The sequence below is a fragment of the Prionailurus viverrinus genome, chromosome B2 (genome assembly GCF_022837055.1).
Source record: "Prionailurus viverrinus isolate Anna chromosome B2, UM_Priviv_1.0, whole genome shotgun sequence".
In the NCBI taxonomy this organism is placed as follows: Eukaryota; Metazoa; Chordata; class Mammalia; order Carnivora; family Felidae; genus Prionailurus; species Prionailurus viverrinus.
The window spans coordinates 79,531-104,512 of record NC_062565.1 but is presented as its reverse complement, the minus strand read 5'-3'; the positions used below and the strand labels follow the sequence as shown (position 1 = coordinate 104,512).

At 40.7% G+C, this 24,982-nt stretch overlaps 3 protein-coding genes across 10 annotated transcripts in view; 2 read left to right on the top strand and 1 right to left on the bottom strand.

The window, feature by feature from the left end:
- LOC125165718 (olfactory receptor 2G3-like) overlaps positions 1 to 24,982 on the bottom strand; it is a 278,541-nt gene that overhangs the window by 203,665 nt on the left and 49,894 nt on the right. The gene's annotated exons all lie outside the window — the stretch shown is intronic.
- Positions 2,082 to 3,035, top strand: LOC125165714 (olfactory receptor 12D2-like). Its single transcript, XM_047858916.1, has one exon. It carries the CDS (start codon positions 2,082 to 2,084, stop codon positions 3,033 to 3,035), a length of 954 nt encoding a protein of 317 aa, XP_047714872.1.
- Positions 18,043 to 18,996, top strand: LOC125165713 (olfactory receptor 12D2-like). Its single transcript, XM_047858915.1, has one exon. It carries the CDS (start codon positions 18,043 to 18,045, stop codon positions 18,994 to 18,996), a length of 954 nt encoding a protein of 317 aa, XP_047714871.1.

The window sequence follows — 24,982 nt, the reverse complement described above, 5'->3', positions numbered from 1 at the left end:
ACCAGCCTCATTCCTTAGAGAAAGATGTGAGCCTTGGGATGTCTATTTTAGACAAACAAATTTAACACTATTACCAACAATGAAGAATCTAATTTGGAATAAATAAAAGCAATCCTACTTCTCCTTGTTCCTCTGTCTTGTTTTCCACAGGACCATAGTAAAAATTATGTGGAATGTTAAAGATTATCATCATCTGTACAGGTCAATGGAACATAACTGGCCTCCATTCCTTACCAAACATTGCCAAATTTTTTTCAATTTTTCACAGTTGTTTTTTTTTAAATTTTTTTAATGTTTATTTATTTTTGAGACAGAGAGAGACAGAGCATGAATGGGAGAGGCTCAGAGAGAGAGGTAGACACAGAATCCCAAGCAGACTCCAGGCTCCAAGCTGTCAGCACAGAGCCAGAAGCGGGGCTCGAACTCACAGTCCGCGAGATCATGACCTGAGCTGAAGTCGGATGCTTAACCGACAGAGCCACCCAGGCGCACCTCTCACAAAGTTTTTCAGGGAAGTACCCATGATGACAAAGGAAGAAAAGGTAGTTGAACTAAGAAAACATAGGAGGCCCCTGACAATCGTGCAGCCCACGACTCTGCAAATAACGAAGAAACATACAAAAGAAAAACTTGGAGCAGTGGGGGCAAAAAAAAAAAAAAAAAGATGGAACTCAAGATAGCAACACCCAAGAGGAATTGTCTTGAATTGCAAGTATGGGTAAATATCCGGTTTATTCTCACAGCGATCCTGCTCACACCCAGGGGACACTCTCTCCGTGTTTATATGTCTAAGGTCTGTGGCTCCTGAGAGGCAGGAAGACTGTCAGAAGGAGACAAAGACGTTTCTGAACATGAAGAGCTCATGCTGCAATCCCAATATGAACAGTCACTTCAAATATCTTCCTGCCATTTTCAGCTGTTGGGAGTGTAAACCTGAAAAGCTGGGCAGGCTGTGAATGCGACAATCAGGTAAGAGAATGCCTTAAGACTCGGGCTGAGAGGACCCCATATTTTCTGCATGCTTGTTTATATGCAAGTAAGCGCCCAGATCTAGACCTGGTTTCCTATTTTATGATGGATTCCCCATTGCATTTGTGGATTGTGAAGGCTCTTTATACACTTCTTTGCCATATCTCATTCTCAACTCAGCAGGCCTGGTTCTCTAAATATTCTCCAGAGTAAATATGTAATCTCTCAGCATTAAAATTGCAGTGAAATAAATGACTGAGTAAGGATAAATCTGATTAGAAATTGTCTTTAATGTTAGAAAAAGGTTTCTTCCCCAAATGAATTTTTGATCCAATTTTGTTTGGTGAGTCAGAGAACCCAAAATGATATTTGCCATAACATTTGTATCTTACACAGGAAAGGTAAGATTAACAGGGTGCAAAACATACTGTCAAAGAAAGCTACTCTGACCTGCATGAAGCCAGCCTTTTACGGAGGTACAGCACAGATCGGGTATGTTCTCTAAATTCCTTCAACTCTACAGCCTAGAATCCTCCAAGCTATGGAGAAGTACTGCCTCATTAACCCACTCCTTTATTCCTCTCACATCAAATCTTTCTATTCTCCTCTCAGGGATTTCCCAAGCTCAGAAAAAAAAGTCCCCTTTTTGTAGGAGGCACCCCATGTCTGCATCTCCATTCAGATTTCCTTCCATTGTTTTCATTCTCTCCTTGTCTATATTCCTTAGTTAAAACCCTTCAGGGGCTTTCTTACAAGGTCTGGAGGTAGCAGTCTGGACACCCATTAAAGTTTTATCAGAAGGTAGATGTGCACAGCCAGAGAAGATGGTAGGTTGGCTACGTGCTCTGAGTCTCTGGGAGAAAGAAACATATTAATGACAATCAAATAAGGGGAAAAAATGGTGGACCAATGGCCAAAAACCAACAGTTCACCATAATATCTAATAGTCTAATGAGGCAAATCCTATAAAAGGTCTGATGTGGGAATTGTGTAAAACAACAATGCCCTCCCTCAAAGTACCCATTGTGTAGACAAGAAAATCCTCAACTACAAAGTCTCTGATTCTCAACAGAGGTACGCTCCATAGAGTAATTCATCCTTTCTCTTAAGCGATGCTGAATCAAACCTCAGTCACTGCATTTCTCCTCCTGGGAGTCACAGACATCCAAGCACTGCAGCCTTATCTCTTCGTGGTTTTCCTTGCAATTTACGTGGTCAGTGTGGTTGGCAATGGAGCAGTCCTCCTGGTTGTCGTCTCTGATCCAAGACTCCATTTACCCATGTATTTCTTCCTGGGAAATCTGTCGTGTCTAGATATCTGCTACTCCACGGTGACACTGCCAAAGATGCTGGAGAACTTCTTCTCTACACACAAGGCAATTTCCTTCTTGGGATGCATAAGCCAGCTTCACTTCTTCCACTTCCTGGGCAGCACGGAGGCCATGCTCTTGGCCGTGATGGCCTTTGACCGCTTTGTGGCCATCTGCAGGCCACTGCATTACTCTGTCATCATGAATTACCAGCTCTGTACCCGGATGGCTGTCACAGTCTGGACCATTGGTTTTTTCCATGCCCTGTTGCACTCCATGATGACCTCTCGCTTGAACTTCTGTGGTTCTCATCAGATCCATCACTTCTTCTGTGATGTCAAGCCTTTGCTGGAGTTGGCCTGCGGGAACACGGAGCTCAACCAGTGGCTTCTCAACACGGTTACCGGGACCATTGCCATGGGCCCCTTCTTCCTAACACTTCTCTCCTACTTCTCCATAATCATCTCTCTTTTCTCCAAGACCCACTCCTGTAGTGCGCTCCGCAAAGCACTGTCCACGTGTGCCTCTCACTTCATGGTGGTCATTCTTTTCTATGCTCCTGTTATCTTCATTTACATCCGCCCAGTCTCAGGCAGCTCCATGGACCAGGACCAGGTCGCTGCCATCATGTACACTGTGGTCACTCCTATGCTGAACCCACTGATCTATACACTGAGGAACAAGGACGTGAAGGCTGCCTTGAGTAGTATCTTCACAAGGAGGGACGACCTGAACACATCTAGAGCACACTTCTAAGACAGGAAGCAATAGGCGATGATAAAGTTTGTGTGTGAGGTTAGACTGCTTCTCAGATCATGTACACTATGTATAACAGGTCAAGCTGTCCAAAGAAAAAATAATGGGAAAATCTAGCCTGATTATGTTAAATAAAGCATGCCTAGGTAGCGTAATGGAAACATGAACCCATGGGACACCAGCCATAGAATCCTCATGTTCAATTTGTTTTCAGGATGTCACTTCTAAAACTGATTTATGTATTCTTATGAATTCCCTAATAAAATCAAGGATAGAAATACATCTACATTACCCATATATTGGGTACATGACTACTACTTAGAGCTGTTTATCTGTTTAGTTCTTCTAAGTTAATGTATTTTAACGTGAGGAATAAAATTCTTATCCTGTTGTATTTTGAGGTATTGAATTTGAACCACAGTTAATAGGATGAGCAATGGTAATTTACAAAAGAATTAAGGGAATTTTTAATCAGTATGTATCTCTCTAAGCAGGAGGCAAGTAAGTGGTTAAAACAAATGATTTAAGCACTGATAAACATGGATAAATTAGCCAATGATTTTTCTAATGAGTTTTGGAACCTCTATCTCCAGAGATGTTTTTAAGTCAACTGGACAAATGATAAAGGAATGCTCTTAAATATTTCTGAGTGTGGGAACAGACTAGAAAAAAAAACCTCAGAATCCCTCTCTAGCTAATTAGTATTTTATTTTTACCACAATCTTAGTCACAACAAAGGATGAGTTTCAAAACCCTATTTTTCTATTTTCTTTTCCTATTTCTATGATTTTTTCACAGATTATAAATAATGCCGTATGATGTAATACTGGGGAAACGTTCAGAATTCATCAAAATGTTGTGTTTTCCTTACTTGTCACCAAGCCAATACATAGCAAAAGACACTAAGTCATAATTGCTGAGGCATTTCTGGAGTTAATGTTGGGAGGCACTATGTTCCCTACTTTCTAAGTCCTGGGAGCAGCCACTGGGCCTGGGGTATGTGGGAGAAGCATTTATGACCCTATAGAGATGCAGATAAAGACTGTGACTGGCCTTTATGAGCTCAGGGACTGACTGTTCAAATTCTCTGCATCCACTTTTGTGAACACAAACAATGTGGTTTGATCTCATCCACTGTTTTTGGTCCCTCAATTCTACTTTTGTTTATAAAAAAAAATAAAATGTGTCTGTGGAGAAGACATTTCTACCCTGAACTGTCTCAGCCCCTCATTTCTGTTGATCAGAATTGTTTACAAAATCCAAGCTCCACGCAGGCCGTGAACCAGAGTAGAACACGTCATCATCTGGTTGGCTACTGCTGCCTAACACAGTAGCATCCCCAAACACAGAAGCTGAAGACACCTATACCAGGAAGTTGCATTCTTCTGAGGCTCAGGAATTGGCAAGAACACAGCAGGGAAGGGCTGGTTCTCCTCGATCATGTTTGTGCCGTGGCTGAGCTGACGTGAGCATCCTCGCATGGAAGAGCTGAGAGCTGGCAAAGTCTCTGTCTGGGTCTCCCTTGGTCCACTCTCTCCATGTGGTTATTCTGTGCTTTTGCAGCATGGAGGCCTCAGGCTTGACAGTCTACGTGGGGGCCAACAGACCAGGACAAAGGCTGCCAGTCATCTCTCGAACAAACCCAAGAACCAGTATTGACATCACCTCTACTATTCTGTCTTGGACAAAAGAGTCACAAGCCTAACAAATCAGGACGAGGAAATCCCCACCTTTAACTGGAAAAAACAAGAAAGATTTTGCAGATATTCTTAATCCATCATAGTCCCAACTCTGACTTCTAATAATTAACATTGTCCCCACATACTTACCCTCCCTCCAAATAATCCTAAAATCTCTTCCCATTACAACATCAGTCAGAATCTGTCTTTTCACCTACATTGGGTCAAGGTATAGATGGGGCTTTTTGGGTACAGTTCCTCAAGTATGTTTGCTTTTGATCTAAAGAACTTCACACTAAAGGGTCAAATTATCTGCCCTAGGTAGAGACAGACATAGATTTAGGTATATTATAGAATATTTTTCAGTTGTGCAAAAAAGAGGAAGTGCTGGCATTTTTGACAATGTGGACAGACCTTCAGGGTATAAGGCCAAATGAAATAAGTCAGTCAGAGAAAGAGAAATACCATATCTTTCACTTATGTGTGGAATCTGAAAGCACAAAATAAAGAAAAACAAACAAACAGACATACACATAAACAAAGAGAACAAACTGGTGTTTGCCAGAGGGCAGGGAGGTGGGTGGATGGGTGCAATAGGAGAAGGGGATTAAGGGATACAAACTCCCAATTATAGAGGAAATAAGTCACAGAGATTTAAAGTACAGCAGAGAATATTGTCAATATTCTAAAGTACAGTCAAGAATATTATAACTTCATATGGTGACATATAATAACTGCAGTAATCATGATAGGAAATTCCATAATGCATATTTATGTTGAATCACAGTGTAATTCCACAGCATGAAAGGTATGAGGTGCATGGAAATAAACTGAGGGAGAAAAAACAGCAGTGCTTTGGAGGGGAGGGAACCCATTCTGTGGAGAGACAAAGGGGAGAGAAAGTGAGAGGGGTTGAGAAATTGTTGCATTTAGTTCATACTAGAAGAAAACCTCTCTGGATACACACTGGGGAGTGAGAAGTACTGGGTGTCCCAGTTCTTTTTTGGCAGTATGTGGATTTCAAATTCTGAGATTTTGGAAGTGGGTGACTTTCTCAGGAGCGGAGTTGTGGTGTCTGCTCCTGGGGAGAAGGAAACTGGCTCATAGTGCATAGTGTGGTGTAGCAATCTCTGGGGTGAACCGGAAAAGAGTAGTCCTCTTCCTGGAGTGCTTGGAAAGAGGGTATATTGCCTCACCAAGGACAAAAGGCTCTGCAAGTGCCAGTAAAAGGTCTTTCATCAGAAGGGGACAGAGGCTCACCTTGGAGGAAAATAACCTTTGCTGCATTTAGCAGTGCTACCCCCAAATATTCCATGCCATGCACAGGTGTGGGACAGTTTTTCAGGGACAAAGGAATTCATATAGTGTGGACAGTCTCTACTCCAAGGTAGAGAAGTGTGTCCGTGCAGTGCAAGGTCCTTTAAAACTTCAAATATTGAATCCCAGCTGTACAGGTAACACAATGGCACGAAATTCATATCTTTCTATAATCACTCTGCATGTAAATGGACTAAATACTCCAATTAAAGACATAGGGTTGAATGGATGAAAAAACAAAAACAACATGAATCTATATGCTGCCTACAAGAGACTCACTTTAGGCCTAAGGACATCTGCAGATTGAAAGTGAGGGGATGGAGAACCATCCATCATGCTAAGGACAACAAAAGAAATTTGGAGTAGCCATATCTCTATCAGAAAAAACAGACCTTATTTTTTTTAATGTTTCTATATTAATTTTTGAGAGAGAGGGAGCACAAGCAGAGGGGTGGGACAGAAAGAGAGACACACAGAAATTGAAGCAGGCTCCAGGCTTTGAGCCGTCAGCACAAAGCCCAATGTGAGGTTCAAACCCACGGACTGTAAGATCATGACCCCAGCTGAAGTCAGATGCCCAATCAACTGGGCCACCCAGGAGCCTAAAACAAACAAGATTTTAAAACAACTGTAACAAGAGATGAAGAAGGGCATTAGATCATAATTAAGGGCACTATCCAGCAAGAAGATCTGACAATTATAAATATTTATGTCTCCAACTTGGTACACCTAAATATATAAATCAATTAATCACAAACATAAAGAAACTCATTGATAATAATACAAAAAAGTAGGAACCTTAATACCACACTTACATCAATGGACAGAATATCTAAGCAGATAACTAACAAAGAAACAATGCCTTTGAATGACCTATTGAGCCAGATGGACTTAACATATATATTCAGAACATTTCATCCTAAAGCAGCAGAATACAATTCTTCTCAAGGGCACATGGATAGATCACATACTGGGTCACAAATCAGCCCTCAATAGGTACAAAAAGATCAAGATCATACTATGCATTTTTTAAGAACACAGTGCTATGAAACTTGAGATCAACCACAAGTAAAAAATTGGAAACAAGCCCTTAAATACATGGAGGTTAAACAACATCCCACTAAAGAATGCATAGGTTACTTAGGAAATTAAAAAAGAAATTTAAAAAATACATGGTAGCAAATGAAAATGAAAACACAACAGTCCAAACCCTTGGGATACCTCAAAGGCAGTCCTAAGAGGAAAGTATATTGCAATTCAGGCCTATATCAAGAAGCAAGAAAGGTCCCAAATACACAACCTAACATTACATCTAAAGGAGCTAGAAAAGGAGCAGCAAATGAAGTCTAGAGTCAGCAGAAAAAGGGAAACAATAAAGATTAGAGCAGAAATAAGTGAAATACATCAAACAAAAAGAAATATAACAGATAAACGAAACTAAATGCTGCTTCATTAAAAGAATAAAATTGATAAACCCCTAGTCAACTTTTCAAAAAGAAAAAAAAAAAACACAAATAGATAAAATCACGAATAAAAGAGGAGAGATCACAACCAGCACAGCAGAACAAGCAATCATAAGAGAACACTATGAAAATTTAGATGCCAATAAACTACGCAGTCTGGAAGAAATGGACAAATTTCTAGAAACTCATACAACACCAAAACTCAAACAGGAAAAAATAGAAAATTTGAAGGGACCCATAATCAGTAAATAAATTGAACTGGTTATCAAAAATCACCCAACAAACAAGAGTCCTGGGCCAGATGGCTTCCCAGGGTATTTCTACAAGACACTTAAAAAAGAGTTCACACCCATGGTGGAACAGCATGGAAGGTTTTTGTTTTTGTTTTTGTTTTTTTGGCATCTCTCATCCCTAACATGCAGCCAGATCAACACTAAACCATCTTCCACACCTAGAAAACTGATATGAGGATTCACACACAATCTGCACAACCTGAACCACAGATCTTGGCATGTACGCAGCACAGAGAGGTGGACTGGGGGAGAGAGAAGCCATAGAGGGCAAGGAGCACCCCCCCCCCCCGACCCAAAGCAACTGGAGAGAAAGTGGAAAAGTGGAAACAGCTGCAGGGAATGACCTAAAAAGGGAGAAAGGAGAAAGTAGAGGGTTTAAATTCCAGTAAGACTCTATAAACAGGGGGAGCGCAGAGACTGAAACTCCACAGCTTGATACCTGGCAGTACTCTGGTGGGAAGGGCAAATCGCCAGGAGGAGGGTGGAGTCCAGGGGTTTTCAGGTCACATGGGGAGAGGCAGTTCCCCTGCTGGGAGGACACTGGGTAGAGGCTGCGCAGTCACCCCACAGGAAAAGGTCCCAGCAGACCCCAGAGAACATCCACATTCGCTTGTGCTGGAACAAGGTTGTTAAGGGTGAATCCTGGTGCCAGATTTGTATTGTGATTTATTATAAACCCTGAAACACTACTGCTACACAATGACGTGAACTTTTTCTGGGGCGGGCTGACACCCAGTCACAATCTCTGGGCATTAGCAGCAGCATGGTCCTGTGAACATTCCTGGGGGCAGGCCACACATGGCCATTGCTCGGTGAAACCCTGTTCTACAGGATTTAAGTGGGTAAAAGCCTCAGTCACTCAGAAGTGAGGGGTTGAGAATCACAGCCGCATCTGAGATAAAACTCAGGAGGGAGATGCCGTGTGTCAGCCTTATGGTTTGATCACGAATAGTGCAGAAGCAGGGAGAGACAGAAGCCTGAGACAAAGGAGGGGTGCTTGACTGCTGGTCAGGGAGAGCACAGAGTTCTGATACTAGAGACTGGATAGCTGGGTGACGCCATTTCACCCCTCCCATGCATGTGCATACATGCCTACAAGCACCACAAAATTCCACCCCAGTAAGCTAAACAATGCCATCTAGTGGAGAATGGAGCCTTTACACTAAGCCCCACCCAACTGGGCCAACTGCGCTCTTGAGAAACAAAACAAGTCAACCCACCTGCAGTTTTATTCAGACTATGAACCTCTTCATAGTTTGACTTCTAGGGGAAACCAGAGGTAATTTCAATAATATTTCATTCTCTTCACAGGTCCATCTATATATTTTTTTCTTTTTCTTTTCTCATTCTTGAATACAGAATGAGAAAAAATTATTTTTATTTTCCATTTTAATAAAAAAGATTTTTCTATAATTTTTCTACTATAATTTTTACATTATTGTAATTTTTTAAAATTCTATCTACTATCATTTCATTTTATTCTATTTTATTGCATTCATTTTTCAAATTTTCAAAAGTTTTCTTTTTCTCTTTTTTCTTTTCTATCTGTCCATTTTTTCTCTAATCTATCAAGTTTCCTTCGACAACCAGACCAAACACACCTAGGATCCATCCTTTGATTTTTTTGTGTTTTTAATTTCTTTTTTTTTTTACTGTTTTCTTTCCCTTTCTTTCTTCAAAATGATAAAACAAAGGAATTCACCCCAAAAGAAAGAACAAGAGAAAATGACAACCAATGACTTAATCAAAAAAGATACAGGCAAGATGTCTGAACCAGAATTTAGAATCACAATAGTAAGAATACTAGCTAGGGTTGAAAATGTATTAGAATCCCTTTCTGCAGAGATAAAAGTAAAACCTAGTCAGAATGAAATAAAAAATGCTATAACTGGCTGCATTTTCAAGTGGGTGCCACAGCGGCAAGGATGGATGAAACAGAGGAGCGAATCAATGATAGAGAAGACAAACTTATGGAGAATAATGAAGCAGGAAAAAAAGAGGCACACTAAGGCAAAAGAGCACAATATAAAATTAGAGAACTCAGTGACTCATTAAAAAAGGAATAACATCCAGGGGCGCCTGGGTGGCGCAGTTGGTTAAGCGTCCGACTTCAGCCAGGTCACGATCTCACGGTCCGTGAGTTCGAGCCCCGCGTCGGGCTCTGGGCTGATGGCTCAGAGCCTGGAGCCTGTTTCCGATTCTGTGTCTCCCTTTCTCTCTGCCCCTCGCCCGTTCATGCTCTGTATCTCTCTGTCCCAAAAATAAATAAACGTTGAAAAAAAAATTTAAAAAAAAAAAAAAAAAAAAAAGGAATAACATCTGAATCATAGGGGTCCCAGGAGATGAAGAAAGAGAAAGGGGTGTAGAAGGTTTATGTGAACAAATCATAGTAGAAAACTTTGCTAACCTGGGGAAAGAACAGAACTCAAAATCCAGGAAACACAGAGGACTTCCATTAGATTCAACAAAAACCAACCATCAACAAGGCATATCAGTCAAATTCACAAAATACTAAGGCTAGCAAAAAATCATGAAGCATAAAGGGAAAAGGAGTCCTTAAACTACAAGTGAAGACAGATTAGGTTTGCAGCACCCTATCCACAGACTCTAAGCATGCCAGAAAGAAGCGGCAGGATATATTCAATGTACTGAATCAGAAAAATGTACAACCAAGAATTCTTTATCCAGGCAGGCTGTCATTCAAAATACAAGAAGAGATTTTTTTTTAAAAAGTTTCTCAAGCAAATAAAAATTAAAGGAGTCAATGACCACTAATCCAGCCCTGCAAGAAATTTTAAGGGTGACTCTATGAGGGGAGAAAAGATGAAAAATAAAAATAAAAAGAGGGGCGCCTGGGTGGCTCAGTTGGACATCCAACTTCAGCTCAGGTCATGATCTCACAGTCCGTGAGTTTGAGCCCCACGTTGGGCTCTGTGCTGACAGTTCAGAGTCTGGAGGCTGCTTCAGATTCTATGTCTCCCTCTCTCTCTCTGCCCCTCCCCTGCTCATGCTCTGTGTCTCTCTGTCTCAAAAATAAATAAAAACATTTAAAAATGTTTTAATAAAAAATAAATAAAAAGACCAAAAGCAACAAAGAATATAAAGGACCAGAGAAGACCACCAAAAACTCAAAACCTACAGGTAACATAATGGCAATAAATTCATATCGTTCAGGACTCACTCTAAACATCAGTGGACTGAACACTCTAAGCAAAAGACATAGGATAACAGAATTGATAAGAAAATAAGACCCATCTTTATGCTGTTTACAAGATACCCGTTCTAGACCTAAAGACACTTACAGATTGAAAGTAAGGGGATGGAGAACCATCTTTCATGATAATGATTTCCAAAACAAAGCTAGAGTAGCCATACTTTTGTCAAAGAATCTAGATTTTAAAAGAAAGACTATAACAAGAGATGAGGAAGGGCATTATATCATAATTAAGGGGTCTATCCACCAAGAAGATCTAACAATTGTAAACATTTATGCTCCAAACATGAGACACCAAAACATATAAATCACTTAATCAAAACCATAAACTCACTGACAATAATACCATAACAGTAGGGGTCTCAACATCCCACTTATAGCACTGGACAGATCATCTAAACAACAAGGAAATAATGGGTTTGAATGACACACTGGGCCAGATGGACTTCACAGATATATTCAGAATATTCCATCCTAAAGCAGAATACACATTCTTCTCAAGTGCACATGAAACATTCTCCACAATAGATCACATACTGGGACACAAATAAGCCCTCAACAAGTACTAAAAGATCGAGATCATACCATGCATATTTTCAGACCAAAACGTCATTAAACTCGAAATCAAACCACAAGAAAAAATTTAGAAAGATAAAATACTTGGAGACTAAAGAACATCCTACTAAAGAATGAATGACTAACCAAGAAGTTAAAGAGGAAATTAAAAAGCACATGGAAGTCAATGGAAATGACTTCCCAATGGAAATGACAGCCCAAAACCTAGGGGACACAACAAAGTTGGTCATAAGAGGTAAATATATAGCAATCTGGGCCTTCCTATAGAAGGAAGAAAGATTTCAAATACACAACCTAACCTTACATCTTAAAAGCTGGAAAAAGAACAGCAAATAAAACGCCAAACCAGTAGAAGACAGGAAATAATAAAGATTAGAGCAGAAATCAATGCTATTTTAAAAAACAACAAACGGTAGAATGGATCAATGAAACCGGAAGTTGGTTCTTTGAAAGAATTAACAAAATTGATAAACCTCTAGCCAGTTTGACCAAAAATAAAAATGGAAGGACCCAAATAAATAAAATCAAGAAGGAAAGAAGAGAGATTGCAACCAACACTGCAGAAACACAAACAATAATAGGAGAATATTATGAGAAATTATACACCAAAAAAATTAGCAATCTGGAAGAAATGGACAAATTCCTGGAAACATATAAACTACCAAAACTGAAACAAAAAGAAATAGAAAAGTGGAACAGACCCATACCAGTAAAGGAATCGAATCAGTAATCAAAAATCTCCCAACAAACAAGAGTCCAGGGCCAGATAGCTTTCCAGGGGAATTCTACCAAACATTTAAAGAAGAGTTAACACCTATTATTTTGGAGCTGTTTCAAAAAATAGACATGGAAGGAAACTCATTTTACAAGGCCACCATTACCTTGATTCCAAAGCCAGACAGAGACCCCACTAAAAAGGAGAACTACAGACCAATTTCCCTGATGGATGCAAGAATCCTTAAGTTACTAGCCAACCGGATCCAACAATACATTAAAAGAATTATTCACAATGACCAAGTGGGATTTATGCCTGGGATGCAGGGCTGGTTCAATATCCACAAAATAATCAATGTGATACATCACATTAATAAAAGAAAGGACAAGAACCACATGATCCTCTCAATAGATGCAGAGAAAGCATTGGACAAAATACAGCATCTTTTCTTGATAAAAACCCTCAAGAAAGTACGGTTAGAAGGGTATCTCAAGATCATAAAGCCATATATGAAAGACCCACCACTAATATCTTCATCAAAACCTGAGAGCTTTCCCTGTAAGGTCAGGAACACGACAGGGATGCCCACTGTCACCACTGTTATTCAACATAGTATTGGAAATCCTAGCCTCAGCAGTCAGACAACACAAAGGAATAAAAGGCATCCAAATAGGCAAGGAGGAATTCAGACTTGCATTCTTCACAGACGACATGATACTCTATGGAAAACCCAAAAGATCCCACTAAAAAAAAAAAACAAAAAACTGCTAGAGCGGATCCATGAATTCAGCAAAGTCATAGGATATAAAATCAATGCACAGAAATCAGTTGCATTCCTACACACCATAATGAAGCAACAGAAAGAGAAATCAAGGAATTGACCCCATTGACAATTGAACCAAAAACCATAAAATACCTAGGAATAAATCTAACCAAAGAGATGAAAAATCTATAAACTGAAAACTATAGAAAGCTTTGAAATAAATTGAAAACACCAAAAAATGGAAAAATATTCCCTGCTCCTCAATTGGAAGAACACATTTTGTTTAATGTCACTACTACCCAAAGCAATCTATATATTCAAAGCAATCACTATCAAAATAACACCAGCATTCTTCACAGAGCTAGAACAAACAATCCTAAAAGTTGTGGAACCACAAAAGACCCCAAATAGCCAAAGTATTCATGAAAAAGAAAACAAAAGCTGAAGGCATCACAATCCCAGACACCAAGACATATTACAAAGCGATAATCATCAAGACAGTATGGTATTGACACAAAAACAGACACTCAGATCAATGGAATAGAACAGAGAACCCAGACATGGACCCACAAATGTATGGCCAACTAATCTTTGACAAAGCAGGAAGAATATCCAATAGAATAAACAGTCTCTTCAGCAAGTAGTGCTGGGAAAACTGGACAGTGACACACAGAAGAATGAACCTGGACCGCTTTCTTACACCATACACAAAAATAAACTCAAAATGGATGAAACACTTAAACAAAGCCTTCAAAATCCTAGAGGAGAAAGTAGACAAAAACCTCTGACCTCAGCTGCACGAACTTCGCACTCAACACGTCTCTGAGGGAAAGGAAAACAAAAGCAAAAATGAACTATTGGGACCTCAAAAAAATAAAAAACTTCTTCACAGCGAAGGAAACAATCAGCAAAAGTAAAAGGCAACTGACAGAATGGGAGAACATATTTGCAAATGACATATCAGATAAACGGTTAGTATCCAAAATATATAAAGAACTTATCAAACTCAACACCCCTCAAAAGAACAAATAATTCAGTGAAGAAATGGACAAAAGACATGAATAGACACTTCTCCAAAGACATCCATATGGCTAACAGACACATAAGAAAATGCTCAACATCACTCATCATCAGGGAAATACAAATCAAAACCACACTGAGATACCACCTCACACCTGTCAGAATGGCTAACATTAACAACTCAGGCAACAACAGATATTGGCAAGGATGTGGAGAGAGAAGATCTCTTTTGCACTGCTGGTGGGAATGCAGAATAGTGCATCTGCTCTGGAAAACAGTATGGAGGCTCCTCAAAAAATTAAAAATAGAACTACCCTATGATGCAGCAATTGCACTATTAGGTATTTATCCAAGGGATACAGGTGTGATGTTTCAAAGGAGCACATGCACCCCAATGTATATAGCACCACCATCAACAATGGCCAAAGTATGGAAAGAGCCAAAATGTCCTCTGATAGATGAATGGATAAAGAAGATGTGGTATATATATACAATGGAGTATTACTCAGCAATAAAAAAGAATGAAATCTTGCCATTTGCAACAATGTGGATGGAACTAGAGGGCATTAATGCTAAGCAAAATTAGTCAGAGGAAGACAAATATTATATGACTTCACTCATATGAGGAATTTGAGATACAAAACTGATGAACCTATGGGAAGGGAAGCAAAAATAATATAAAAACAGAAAGGGGGACAAAACATAAGAGACTCTTAAATACAGAGGACAAACGGAGGGTGCCTGGAGGGGTTGTGAGTGGGGGGGATGGGCTAAATGAATAAGAGGCATTAAGGACTACACTTGTTGGAATGAGCGCTGGGTGTTACACATAGGGGATGAATCACTGTTATCTACTCCTGAAATCATTGTTGTACTATATGCTAGTGAACTTGGATGTAAATTTAAAAATAAAATAATTAAAAATTTAAAATATGAAACATACAAATATACTTGTCAATATTATTCCTCAATAACACTGGGGGAAACAGCCAAATTACTTAAATCCTTTTAGCTGCCATTATCTTGCAAAGTAAATATGATGTTAGTTCATCCCTCCCTGGATATTTGGAAGAAATAAATGAGTATTTGCACATAAGGAACTCAGAACAATAGTTTCTACAATGAGATTATTTTTATTTCTATAATATGTTTGGCATATGCTTGAACAAGGAATATTTCTCTGAAGTTTATTTGTTTATTTTGAAAGAGAGGAAAGAAAGTGGGTACAGGAAGGGGAGAGAGAGAGAGCGAGAATCGAAAGCAGGCTTCCTGTGTGGGTCCGGAGCCCATTGCCAGGCTCCATCCACAAACCATAAGTAAGCTACCTGAGCCAAAATCAAGAGCCGGCTGCTTATCTGAAGGGCCCACCCAGGCACGCCCTGAAAGAGGAATTTTTATCGTGATTAATATACAATGCATTCGTGCAAACAATAATGGATCTCAACACAAAGATGGACAGGGTACATGGTGTTTATAACTGTTATAAGAAAGTTTGCATGGATGTCAGAAGGCATATATTCCTGGGATGAGACTCACAGAATATTCTCACCTAAAGGTTGCAGCAACAAGAGAGGATACACAAGGAGAGACCAGCCTCATTCCTTAGAGAAAGATGTGAGCCTTGGGATGTCTATTTTAAACAAACAAATTTAACACTTTACCAACAATGAAGAATCTAATTTGGAATAAATGAAAGCAATCCTACTTCTCCTTGTTCCTCTGTCTTGTTTTCCACAGGACCATAGTAAAAACTATGTGGAATGTTAAAGATTATCATCATCTGTACAGGTCAATGGAACACAACTGGCCTCCATTCCTTACCAAACACTGCCAGTTTTTTTTTTTTTTCAGTTTTTCACAGTTTTTTATTTATTTTTTTTAATGTTTATTTATTTTTGAGACAGAGAGAGACAGAGCATGAACAGGGAAGGGTCAGAGAGAGAGAGAAACACAAAATCCAAAACAGGCTCCAGGCTCCTGGCTGTCACCACAGAGCCCGACGTGGGGCTCGAACTCACCTACCGTGAGATCACGACCTGAGCCGAAGTTGGATGCTTAACCGACGGAGCCACCCAGGCGCCCCTCTCACAAAGTTTTTCAGGGAAGTTCCCATGATGACAAGGGAAGAAAAGGTAATTGAACTAAGAAAACATAGAAGGCCCCTGACAATCCTGCTGTCCATGACTCTGCAAATAAGGAAGAAACATAGAAACGAAAAACTTGGAGCAGTGGGGGCAAAAAAAAAAAAAAAAAAAAAGATGGAACTCAAGATAGCAACACCCAAGAAGAATTGTCTTGAATCGCAAGTATGGGAAAATACCCTGTTTATTCTCACAGCAATCATGCTCACACCCAGGGGACGCTCTCTCCGTGTTTATATGCCTAAGGTCTGTGGCTCCTGAGAGGCAGGAAGACTGTCAGAAGGAGACAAAGACGTTTCTGAACATGAAGAGCTCATGCTGCAATCCCAATATGAACAGTCACTTCAAATATCTTCCTGCCATTCTCAGCTGTTGGGAGTGTAAACCTGAAAAGCTGGGCAGTCTGTGAATCCGACAATCAGGTAAGAGAATGCCTTAAGACTCGGGCTGAGAGGACCCCATATTTTCTGCATGCTTGTTTATATGCAAGTAAGTGCCCAGATCTAGAGCTGGTTTCCTATTTTATGATGGATTCCCCATTGCATTTGTGGATTGTGAAGGCTCTTTATATACTTTTATTGTCATATACATTCTGAATTCATCATGCCTGGTTTCCTAATTTTTCTCCAGATAAATATGCAATCTCTCACTATTAAAATTGCAGTGAAATAAATCACTGAATAAGAACAAGTCTGATTGGAAATTTTCCTTAAACATTAGACACAGGTCTCTTCCCTAAATGGATTTTTGATACAATTTAGTTTGATGAGTCAGAGAACTCAAAATGATATTTGCCATGTCATATGGATCTTTCACAGGAGAGGTAGGATTAACACTGTGCAGAACACACATGGTCATCAAAGCAAACTACTCTGACCTGCATGGAGCCAGCCTTTCACAGAGGCCCAGCACAGATTGGGTATATTCTCTAAATTCCTCCATCTCTATGGCCTAGAATCCCACAGGCTATGGAGAAGTGGTCCCTCATTAACCCACTCCATTTCCTCTCACATCAAATCTTTCTATGCTCCTCTAGGGATTTCCCACAAACTTAGAAAGATGTGCCTTTTTAAAAATTTTTTTAATGTGTATTTATTTTTGAGACACAGAGAGACACAGTGAGAATGGGGGAGGGGTAGAGAGAGAGGGAGACACAGAATCTGAAGCAGGCTCCTGGCTCTGAGCAGTAGAACACAGCCCCAGATGGGACTTGAACTCACAAGCCATGAAATCATGACCTGAGCCAAAGTCGGACCCCAACCAACTGAGCCACTCAGGCGCCCAAGATTTGCCTTTTTATAAGAGGCAATCCCACATCTGGATATTAATTCAGACCTCCTTGGATTGGTGTCATTCTTTCCTTGTCTATTTTTCTTAATTAAAAATCCCTCAGGTGCTTTCTTACAAGGTCTGGATATAGCAAGTTAATTAACTACTGGACAAGTAGTTAATTAGAGTTCATTAGAACCCCCATTAGAGTTCATTAAGGAGATGAGAGGACACTTGTATCAGAAGGTAGATGTGCACAGCCAGAGAAGATGGTAGGTTGGCTATGTGCTCTGAGTCTCTGGGAGAAAGAAACATATTAATGATAATCAAATGAGGGGGAAAAATGGTGGACCAATGGCCCATAACCAACAGTTCACCATAATATCTAATAGTCTAATGAGGCAAATCCTATAAAAGGTCTGATGTGGGAACTGTGTAAAACAACAATGCCTTCCCTCAAAGTATCCATTGTGTAGACAGGAAAATCCTCAACTACAAAGTCTCTGATTCTCAACAGAGGTACGCTCCATAGAGTAATTCATCCTTTCTCTTAAGCGATGCTGAATCAAACCTCAGTCACTGCATTTCTCCTCCTGGGAGTCACAGACATCCAAGCACTGCAGCCTTATCTCTTCGTGGTTTTCCTTGCAATTTACGTGGTCAGTGTGGTTGGCAATGGAGCAGTCCTCCTGGTTGTCGTCTCTGATCCAAGACTCCATTTACCCATGTATTTCTTCCTGGGAAATCTGTCGTGTCTAGATATCTGCTACTCCACGGTGACACTGCCAAAGATGCTGGAGAACTTCTTCTCTACACACAAGGCAATTTCCTTCTTGGGATGCATAAGCCAGCTTCACTTCTTCCACTTCCTGGGCAGCACGGAGGCCATGCTCTTGGCCGTGATGGCCTTTGACCGCTTTGTGGCCATCTGCAGGCCACTGCATTACTCTGTCATCATGAATTACCAGCTCTGTACCCGGATGGCTGTCACAGTCTGGACCATTGGTTTTTTCCATGCCCTGTTGCACTCCATGATGACCTCTCGCTTGAACTTCTGTGGTTCTCATCAGATCCATCACTTCTTCTGTGATGTCAAGCCTTTGCTGGAGTTGGCCTGCGGGAACACGGAGCTCAACCAGTGGCTTCTCAACACGGTTACCGGGACCATTGCCATGGGCCCCTTCTTCCTAACACTTCTCTCCTACTTCTCCATAATCATCTCTCTTTTCTCCAAGACCCACTCCTGTAGTGCGCTCCGCAAAGCACTGTCCACGTGTGCCTCTCACTTCATGGTGGTCATTCTTCTCTATGCTCCTGTTATCTTCACTTACATATCTCCTACCTCAGGCAGCTCCATGGACCAGGATCAGGTCGCTGCCATCATGTACACTGTGGTCACTCCTATGCTGAACCCACTGATCTATACACTGAGGAACAAGGACGTGAAGGCTGCCTTGAGTAGTGTCTTCACAAGGAGGGGTGACCTGAACACATCTAGAGCACACTTCTAAGACAGGAAGCAATAGGCGATGATGAAGTTGGTGTGTGAGGTTAGACTGCTTCTGAGATCATGTACAATATGTATAACAGGTATAGTCTGAAGAAAAGATAAATGAGAAAGTCCAGATTGTGTTAAATAATGCATTCTTAGGTAGCAAAATGGAAACCTGAACCCATGGGACATCAGCCATAGAATCCTAATGTTCGGGTTTTGTTCAGGATATCACTTCATAAAACTGATTTTTTATGTATTCTTATGGATTCTCTAATGACATCAGGGATAGAAATATGCCTATATCACTCACATATTGGGTACATGAATACTACTTAGGGCTGTTTATCTGTGTGCTTCTTCTAAGTTAATGTATTTTAAGGTGAGCAATAAAATTCTTATGCTCTTATATTTTGAGGAATTGAATTTGAACATTTAATAGGCTAAGAAATGGTGATTCATAAATGAGAATGAGTTAAGAGGAATTTTTAACCATTATGTTATGATTTCTCTTTTCCCTAAGCTGGAGGCAAATACATGATTGAAACAAATGATTTAAGCACTAATTGACAGGGATAAAATAGCCAATGGTTTATCTAAGTGCTGTGGATCCTCTATCTCCAGAGATTTTTTTAAAGTCAACCGGATGAATGGTAAAAGAGTCCTGTTAAATCTTGTTGAAAGTGGAGACAGAATGAAATTAAAATCTCAGAGTCCCTCTCTAGCTAATTAATAGGTAATTTTCCCTCAGTGTTTGGTCATGGAAAATGTTGAGTTTCAAAATACTTCCTATTTTTTGTTTGGTTTTACTATTTCTATGATAATTTCCAGTGACTGTCATGATGCAATATGACATAATACTGATGAAATGTGCAGAATTTATCAAAATGTTGTCTTGTTTTCCTTACTTGTCACCAAACCCAAATGTAACAAAAACAACTAAGTCATAATTGCTGAGACATTTCTGGAGCTAATGTCCGGAGGCACTGTGTTCCTTATTTTCTAAATCCCAGGGGTGGTTTCTGTGCATGAGGGATGGTGGGAGAAGCATTTATGACTATTTATAGATGCAGGTGAAGACTGTGACAGGCCTTGATGAGCTCAGGGACTGACTGTTCAAATTCTCTGCATCCACTTTTGTGAACACAAACACTGTGGTTTGATCTCATCCACTGTTTTTGGTCCCCCAATTCTACTTTTGTATATAAAAAAAAATAAAATGTGTCTGTGGAGAAGACATTTCTACCCTGAACTGTCTCAGCCCCTCATTTCTGTTGATCAGAATTGTTTACAAAATCCAAGCTCCACGCAGGCCGTGAACCAGAGAAGAACACGTCATTATCTGGTTGGCTACTGCTGCCTAACACACTAGCATCCCCAAACACAGAAGCTGAAGACACCTATACCAGGAAGTTGCATTCTTCTGAGGCTCAGGAATTGGGAAGAATAGAGCAGGGCAGGGCTGGTTCTCCTCGATCATGCTTGTGCCGTGGCTGAGCTGACGTGAGCATCCTCGCATGGAAGAGCTGAGAGCTGGCAAAGTCTCTGTCTGGGTCTCCCTTGGTCCGCTCTCTCCATGTGGCTGTTCTGTGCTGTTGCAGCATGGAGGCCTCAGGCTTGACACTCTACGTGGGGGCCAAGAGACCACGGCAAAAGCTGCCAGTCATCTCTCCAACAAACCCAAGAACCAGTATTGACATCACCTGTACTATTCTCTCTTGGACAAAATGGTCACAGGCCTAACAAACTTTATAGAGAAGAAATCCCTACCTTTCATGGGAAAGAACATAAAAAAAAATTTGTGGACATCTTTAATCCACTCTAGTCCAACTCTAATAATTAACATTGTCCCCACATACAAATCACACTTACTCTCCCTCCAAATAATACTAAAATCTCATCCCGTTGCAGTATTAGTCAGAGTCTATGTCTTTTCACCTACACTGGGTCAAGGTACAGATGAGGCTTGTTGGGTCCAGTTTCTCAAGCTTGGTTCCTTTTTATCTCAAGAACTTCAAACTGATGCGTCCAGTTATCTGCCCTAGGTAGACACAGACATACATTTGGGTTTATATATGGAATATTTTTCAGGCGTGAGAAAAAAAGGAAATCCTGCCATTTGTGACTATGTGAATAGACCTGGAGGATATAATGCTAAATAAGTCAGATAAAGACAAATACCATATTATTTTTTTTATTTGTATAATTTAAGAAACCAAACAAATGAACAAACAAAGAGAAGAAAAGACAAAAAAACAGACTCTTAGGTACAGAAAATGAGCTGGTAGTTGACAGAGGGGACGTGGGTAGGAGATGGTGGAAATTGGTGAAAACGATTAAGAGTACACTTATCCTCCCAAAATAAAATTTAAAAAAAAAAAGAGTATACTTATCCTGATGAGCACTGAGTCATTTATAGAATTGTTCAATCGTTATACTGTACACCTGAAACTAATATAACACTATGTGTTAATTAATCATAATTTTCCAAAGGGAATTATGCTTAAAGAATTAAATAATTTTAGGCATACATCATGAATGGATTGTAAAATTATTAGGTGAGGGGAGCCCGGGTAACATTCGGTTGAGCATCCAACTTCTGCTCAGGTCATGATCTTGCAGTTTGCAGTTCAAACCCTGCATCGGGCTCTGTGCTGACAGCTTGGAGCCTGGAGCCTGCTTCAGATTCTGTGTCTCCCTCTCTCTCTGCCCCTCCCCTGTTTGCTCACTCTCTCTCTGTCTCTCTCAAAAATAAATAAAAACATTAAAAAATAAAATTATAATATAACAAATAAACTAATATAATATGGTTAAAGATGATTGGAAATTGAATAATACATGGAACAGACTGACACCACCTGACCCCACTGGTCAATAATACAAATAGCATCACTAAAAGCAGGATAAGCACTGTCTCATGAGATGCTATAACAGAAGTAAAACAGCAACTTGGAGATATTCTGCCTCAATGTTATCAAAGATCTAATCAAGCTTCTATCTCAGTATCAGTTTTGTAGTTTAAGTGCTAACAGGTTTTTTTATTGTAAGGTAGGTGCCTGACATTAAGCTTTTTGTTGCTGAGACATCCATTTCAAAGTTAGCCACCTGGAATAAACATAGCGCCAAATACATAACTACATAAGGAGCAGAGCCCCCCTCCCATGCATTCCCCTTTGAGAGAGCCCTGGTGACACAAATAGCTGATCACTCGAGTGACCCATGCAGTTCCCCTTTGAGAGAACCCTGGTGACACAGACAGCTGGTCACTTGAGTGACCCTGCTTTTCCCTTCCTGTGCTTTAATTACTGCTCTTATGTTTTAAATTCAGCAAAGAAGAGTAAATGCCCAATACCCTAGACACTCCTCCCCTGATCCCAACACAGGCAGAGCCCCAGGCCCCTGTGCTCTCTCCCTTGGCCCAAGCCCTGTGTGGCCTCAGCAGTACTGTGTACCCACAGGACTGAGTGATAAATCTTGCCTTTTCAAAGCTCCCTGATGGTTGTTGCTGGAGTGTGTCTTGCAATTATAATAACAATCATAACAGGTGGTCTAGCCACAACATTGACTCCCAACAGGGAAATGTCAATGAGGGCCCAGGAGAGTGCCCCAGCCATTCCTAGCTGAATGTATCACTCAACAGGTGGAGACCAATCAAAACGAGTCTATATAGGATATAGGAATAGAAGTTAAGACTATAAATAAGCAGTAAGTCTAATTTAGAGTATGGAACACGTATAGGACAGATAATCAGATTTCTCCAGTAGGTCAATGACATGATAAAAGTGGGGGGGGGGGTGCTATGAAATAAGGGAATAAGAAACGTAAAACAAGATACATTGTAAGAACCTTTCTCAAATTCTAAGAATTTACTGAAAGATAATTGGAAAAATTGAACATGGCTTGTGTATTAAATGACATTGAGGAGATTCTGATCATAGTGTAAGTGTCATAATGGCACTGTCAGTGTGTTTGTTTTTGTTAATTTATATTCTAGTTAACAACAGTGTAGTCTTGGCTTCAGAAGTAGAAGCCGGTGATTCATCACTTACATATGACACCCAGTGCTCATCCTAACAAGTGCCCTCCTAATACCTATCACCCTTTTGGCCCGCCCCCACCCACCACCCTCCATAACCCTCCGTTTGTTCTCTTGCTGTGGTTTGGTCCTGTTACTTCATTTGAGACATATTTCTCTCGTGCCTCATTTTTTCTAACTCTACCTGTGTCTGTCTCTGTGTGTTAGAGAAGGCAGTTATGTCTCTTGTTCTTGACGGTAATGGCCTTATGAAGAAAAGGTCTTGAAATGCCCTGCAGTGCTGTGTCCTCTTTGCCCAGGACCTGGCACTTCAGGGAGTGTCTCTGATGTGTTCTTTTCTGCTTTCCCCTTCAGTTCCATTATCTGCAGTGGCCTTTTTTCCTATGTGGGCAGTGTTTGGTCCCTGCCAGGTGTGGGTGGGTATTAACAGGTACACATTGGTGGTGTGCTTGCTAATTGACACCTGTGGACGTCGCTGCCAGGATGGCCAACTTAAGGGGATCTGCAATGGGCATACGAGTGGGTCCCTCATTTTTAATAAGGTGGACCTCAGGCTTCTGTTGCCACAGTGCGTTCCCCGCCACAGCAACCAAGACTGAGGCCCCACACAAGGTGAAGGTCAGGAGATACAGTGCTTGTGAGGTTCACGTTGGTGTTCTGGGGGAGGAGCCTGCAGTTCTAGGACTGAGGCAAGTGTGACTGGAAAGGATGGATCGGGAAGCACGTGGGGGTGGGGCTTGGTGCAAGCAAGTTAGGAAGCAAGTGTGGAGGCAGTGTTGGTTCCCACAAGTGGCCACGTACTTATGCATGGGTGTGGGGGAGGGAAATAACACTGGCCAGTTCCTTTGTTCCTGGAGGACTCTTTTTGAGATCCATATCTCTCCAAACATGCTCTGTGATGAGTAAATCCTCCTATCTCTCCTGGTGTTTTTCAAACTACTGGCTCTATGCTGTATCTGCTAGAGCTGTTTGTTGTGCTGTAGCTTTAAGGGCTCAGACTCTGCTTCCTAATGCCTTCAGGGCTCTCCCAGAGACAGGCAGGCTGATTTTAAGAATTCCAGGCTGTAAGTCCAGGCTGTTTGTGAGACCTCATGAAATTTGACTCCTCTGGCTTTCAAAGCCAAATGTTTTGGGGGTTCATCTTCCCTGTGCAGGTCCCCAGTGGGATCATCTGTTTTTTGACCTTCACCGTGCTCTTGGTTTCTTCTGGTCCACAGATGGCCACAGTCCTTTTAGGTCTCAAATTGCATCTCTGCCTTTCCAACCTTCTTCCTTGTGGCCTCTTCTCTACCCTTGGTTGTGGAGTTTGTTCTGCCAGTCACTGGGTCTTTTTCTGGGATATTTAAGCTGATGTGAGTGTTATCTCATTGTATCTGTGCATTGAGGTGAGTTTAGAATCCTGACAATCCACCATCTTCTCAGCCTCATCCATAAAGACATTTTAAAAAACATTCAGGCCACGGGTGCCTGAGTGATTCAGTTGGTCAAGCATCTGACTTCAGCTCAGGTCATGATCTCGCAGTTTGTGAGTTCGAGCCCCATGTTGGGCTGACAGCTCGGGACCTGGAGCCAGCCTCTGATTCTGCATCTCCCACTCTCTCTCTCTCCGCCACTCCACTGCTCATGCTCTGTCTCTCTCTCTCTCTCTCAAAAATTAATAAACATTAAAAAAATTAAAAAAAAAAAAACATTCAGGCCTATCCGAAGGAGCAAGAAAGGCCCCAAATACACAACCTAATCTTGCACCTAAAGGAGCTAGAAAAGGAGCAGCAAATAAAGCCCTAAGCCAGCAGAATAAGGGAAATACTAAAGATTACAGTGGAAATAAATGGTATAGAATCCAAAAAAAGCAACAGAACAGATCAATGAATCAAAGAGCTGGTTTTTTGTTTATTTGTTTGTTTTTTCATGTTTATTTACTTTTGAGGGAGAGACAGAGACAGAGTGCAAGCAGGGGAGGGGCAGAGAG

Coding starts and splice junctions, on each gene's coding strand:
- LOC125165714 (XM_047858916.1), top strand. CDS start 2,082: ATGCTGAATCAAACCTCAGTCACTGCATTTCTCCTCCTGGGAGTCACA.
- LOC125165713 (XM_047858915.1), top strand. CDS start 18,043: ATGCTGAATCAAACCTCAGTCACTGCATTTCTCCTCCTGGGAGTCACA.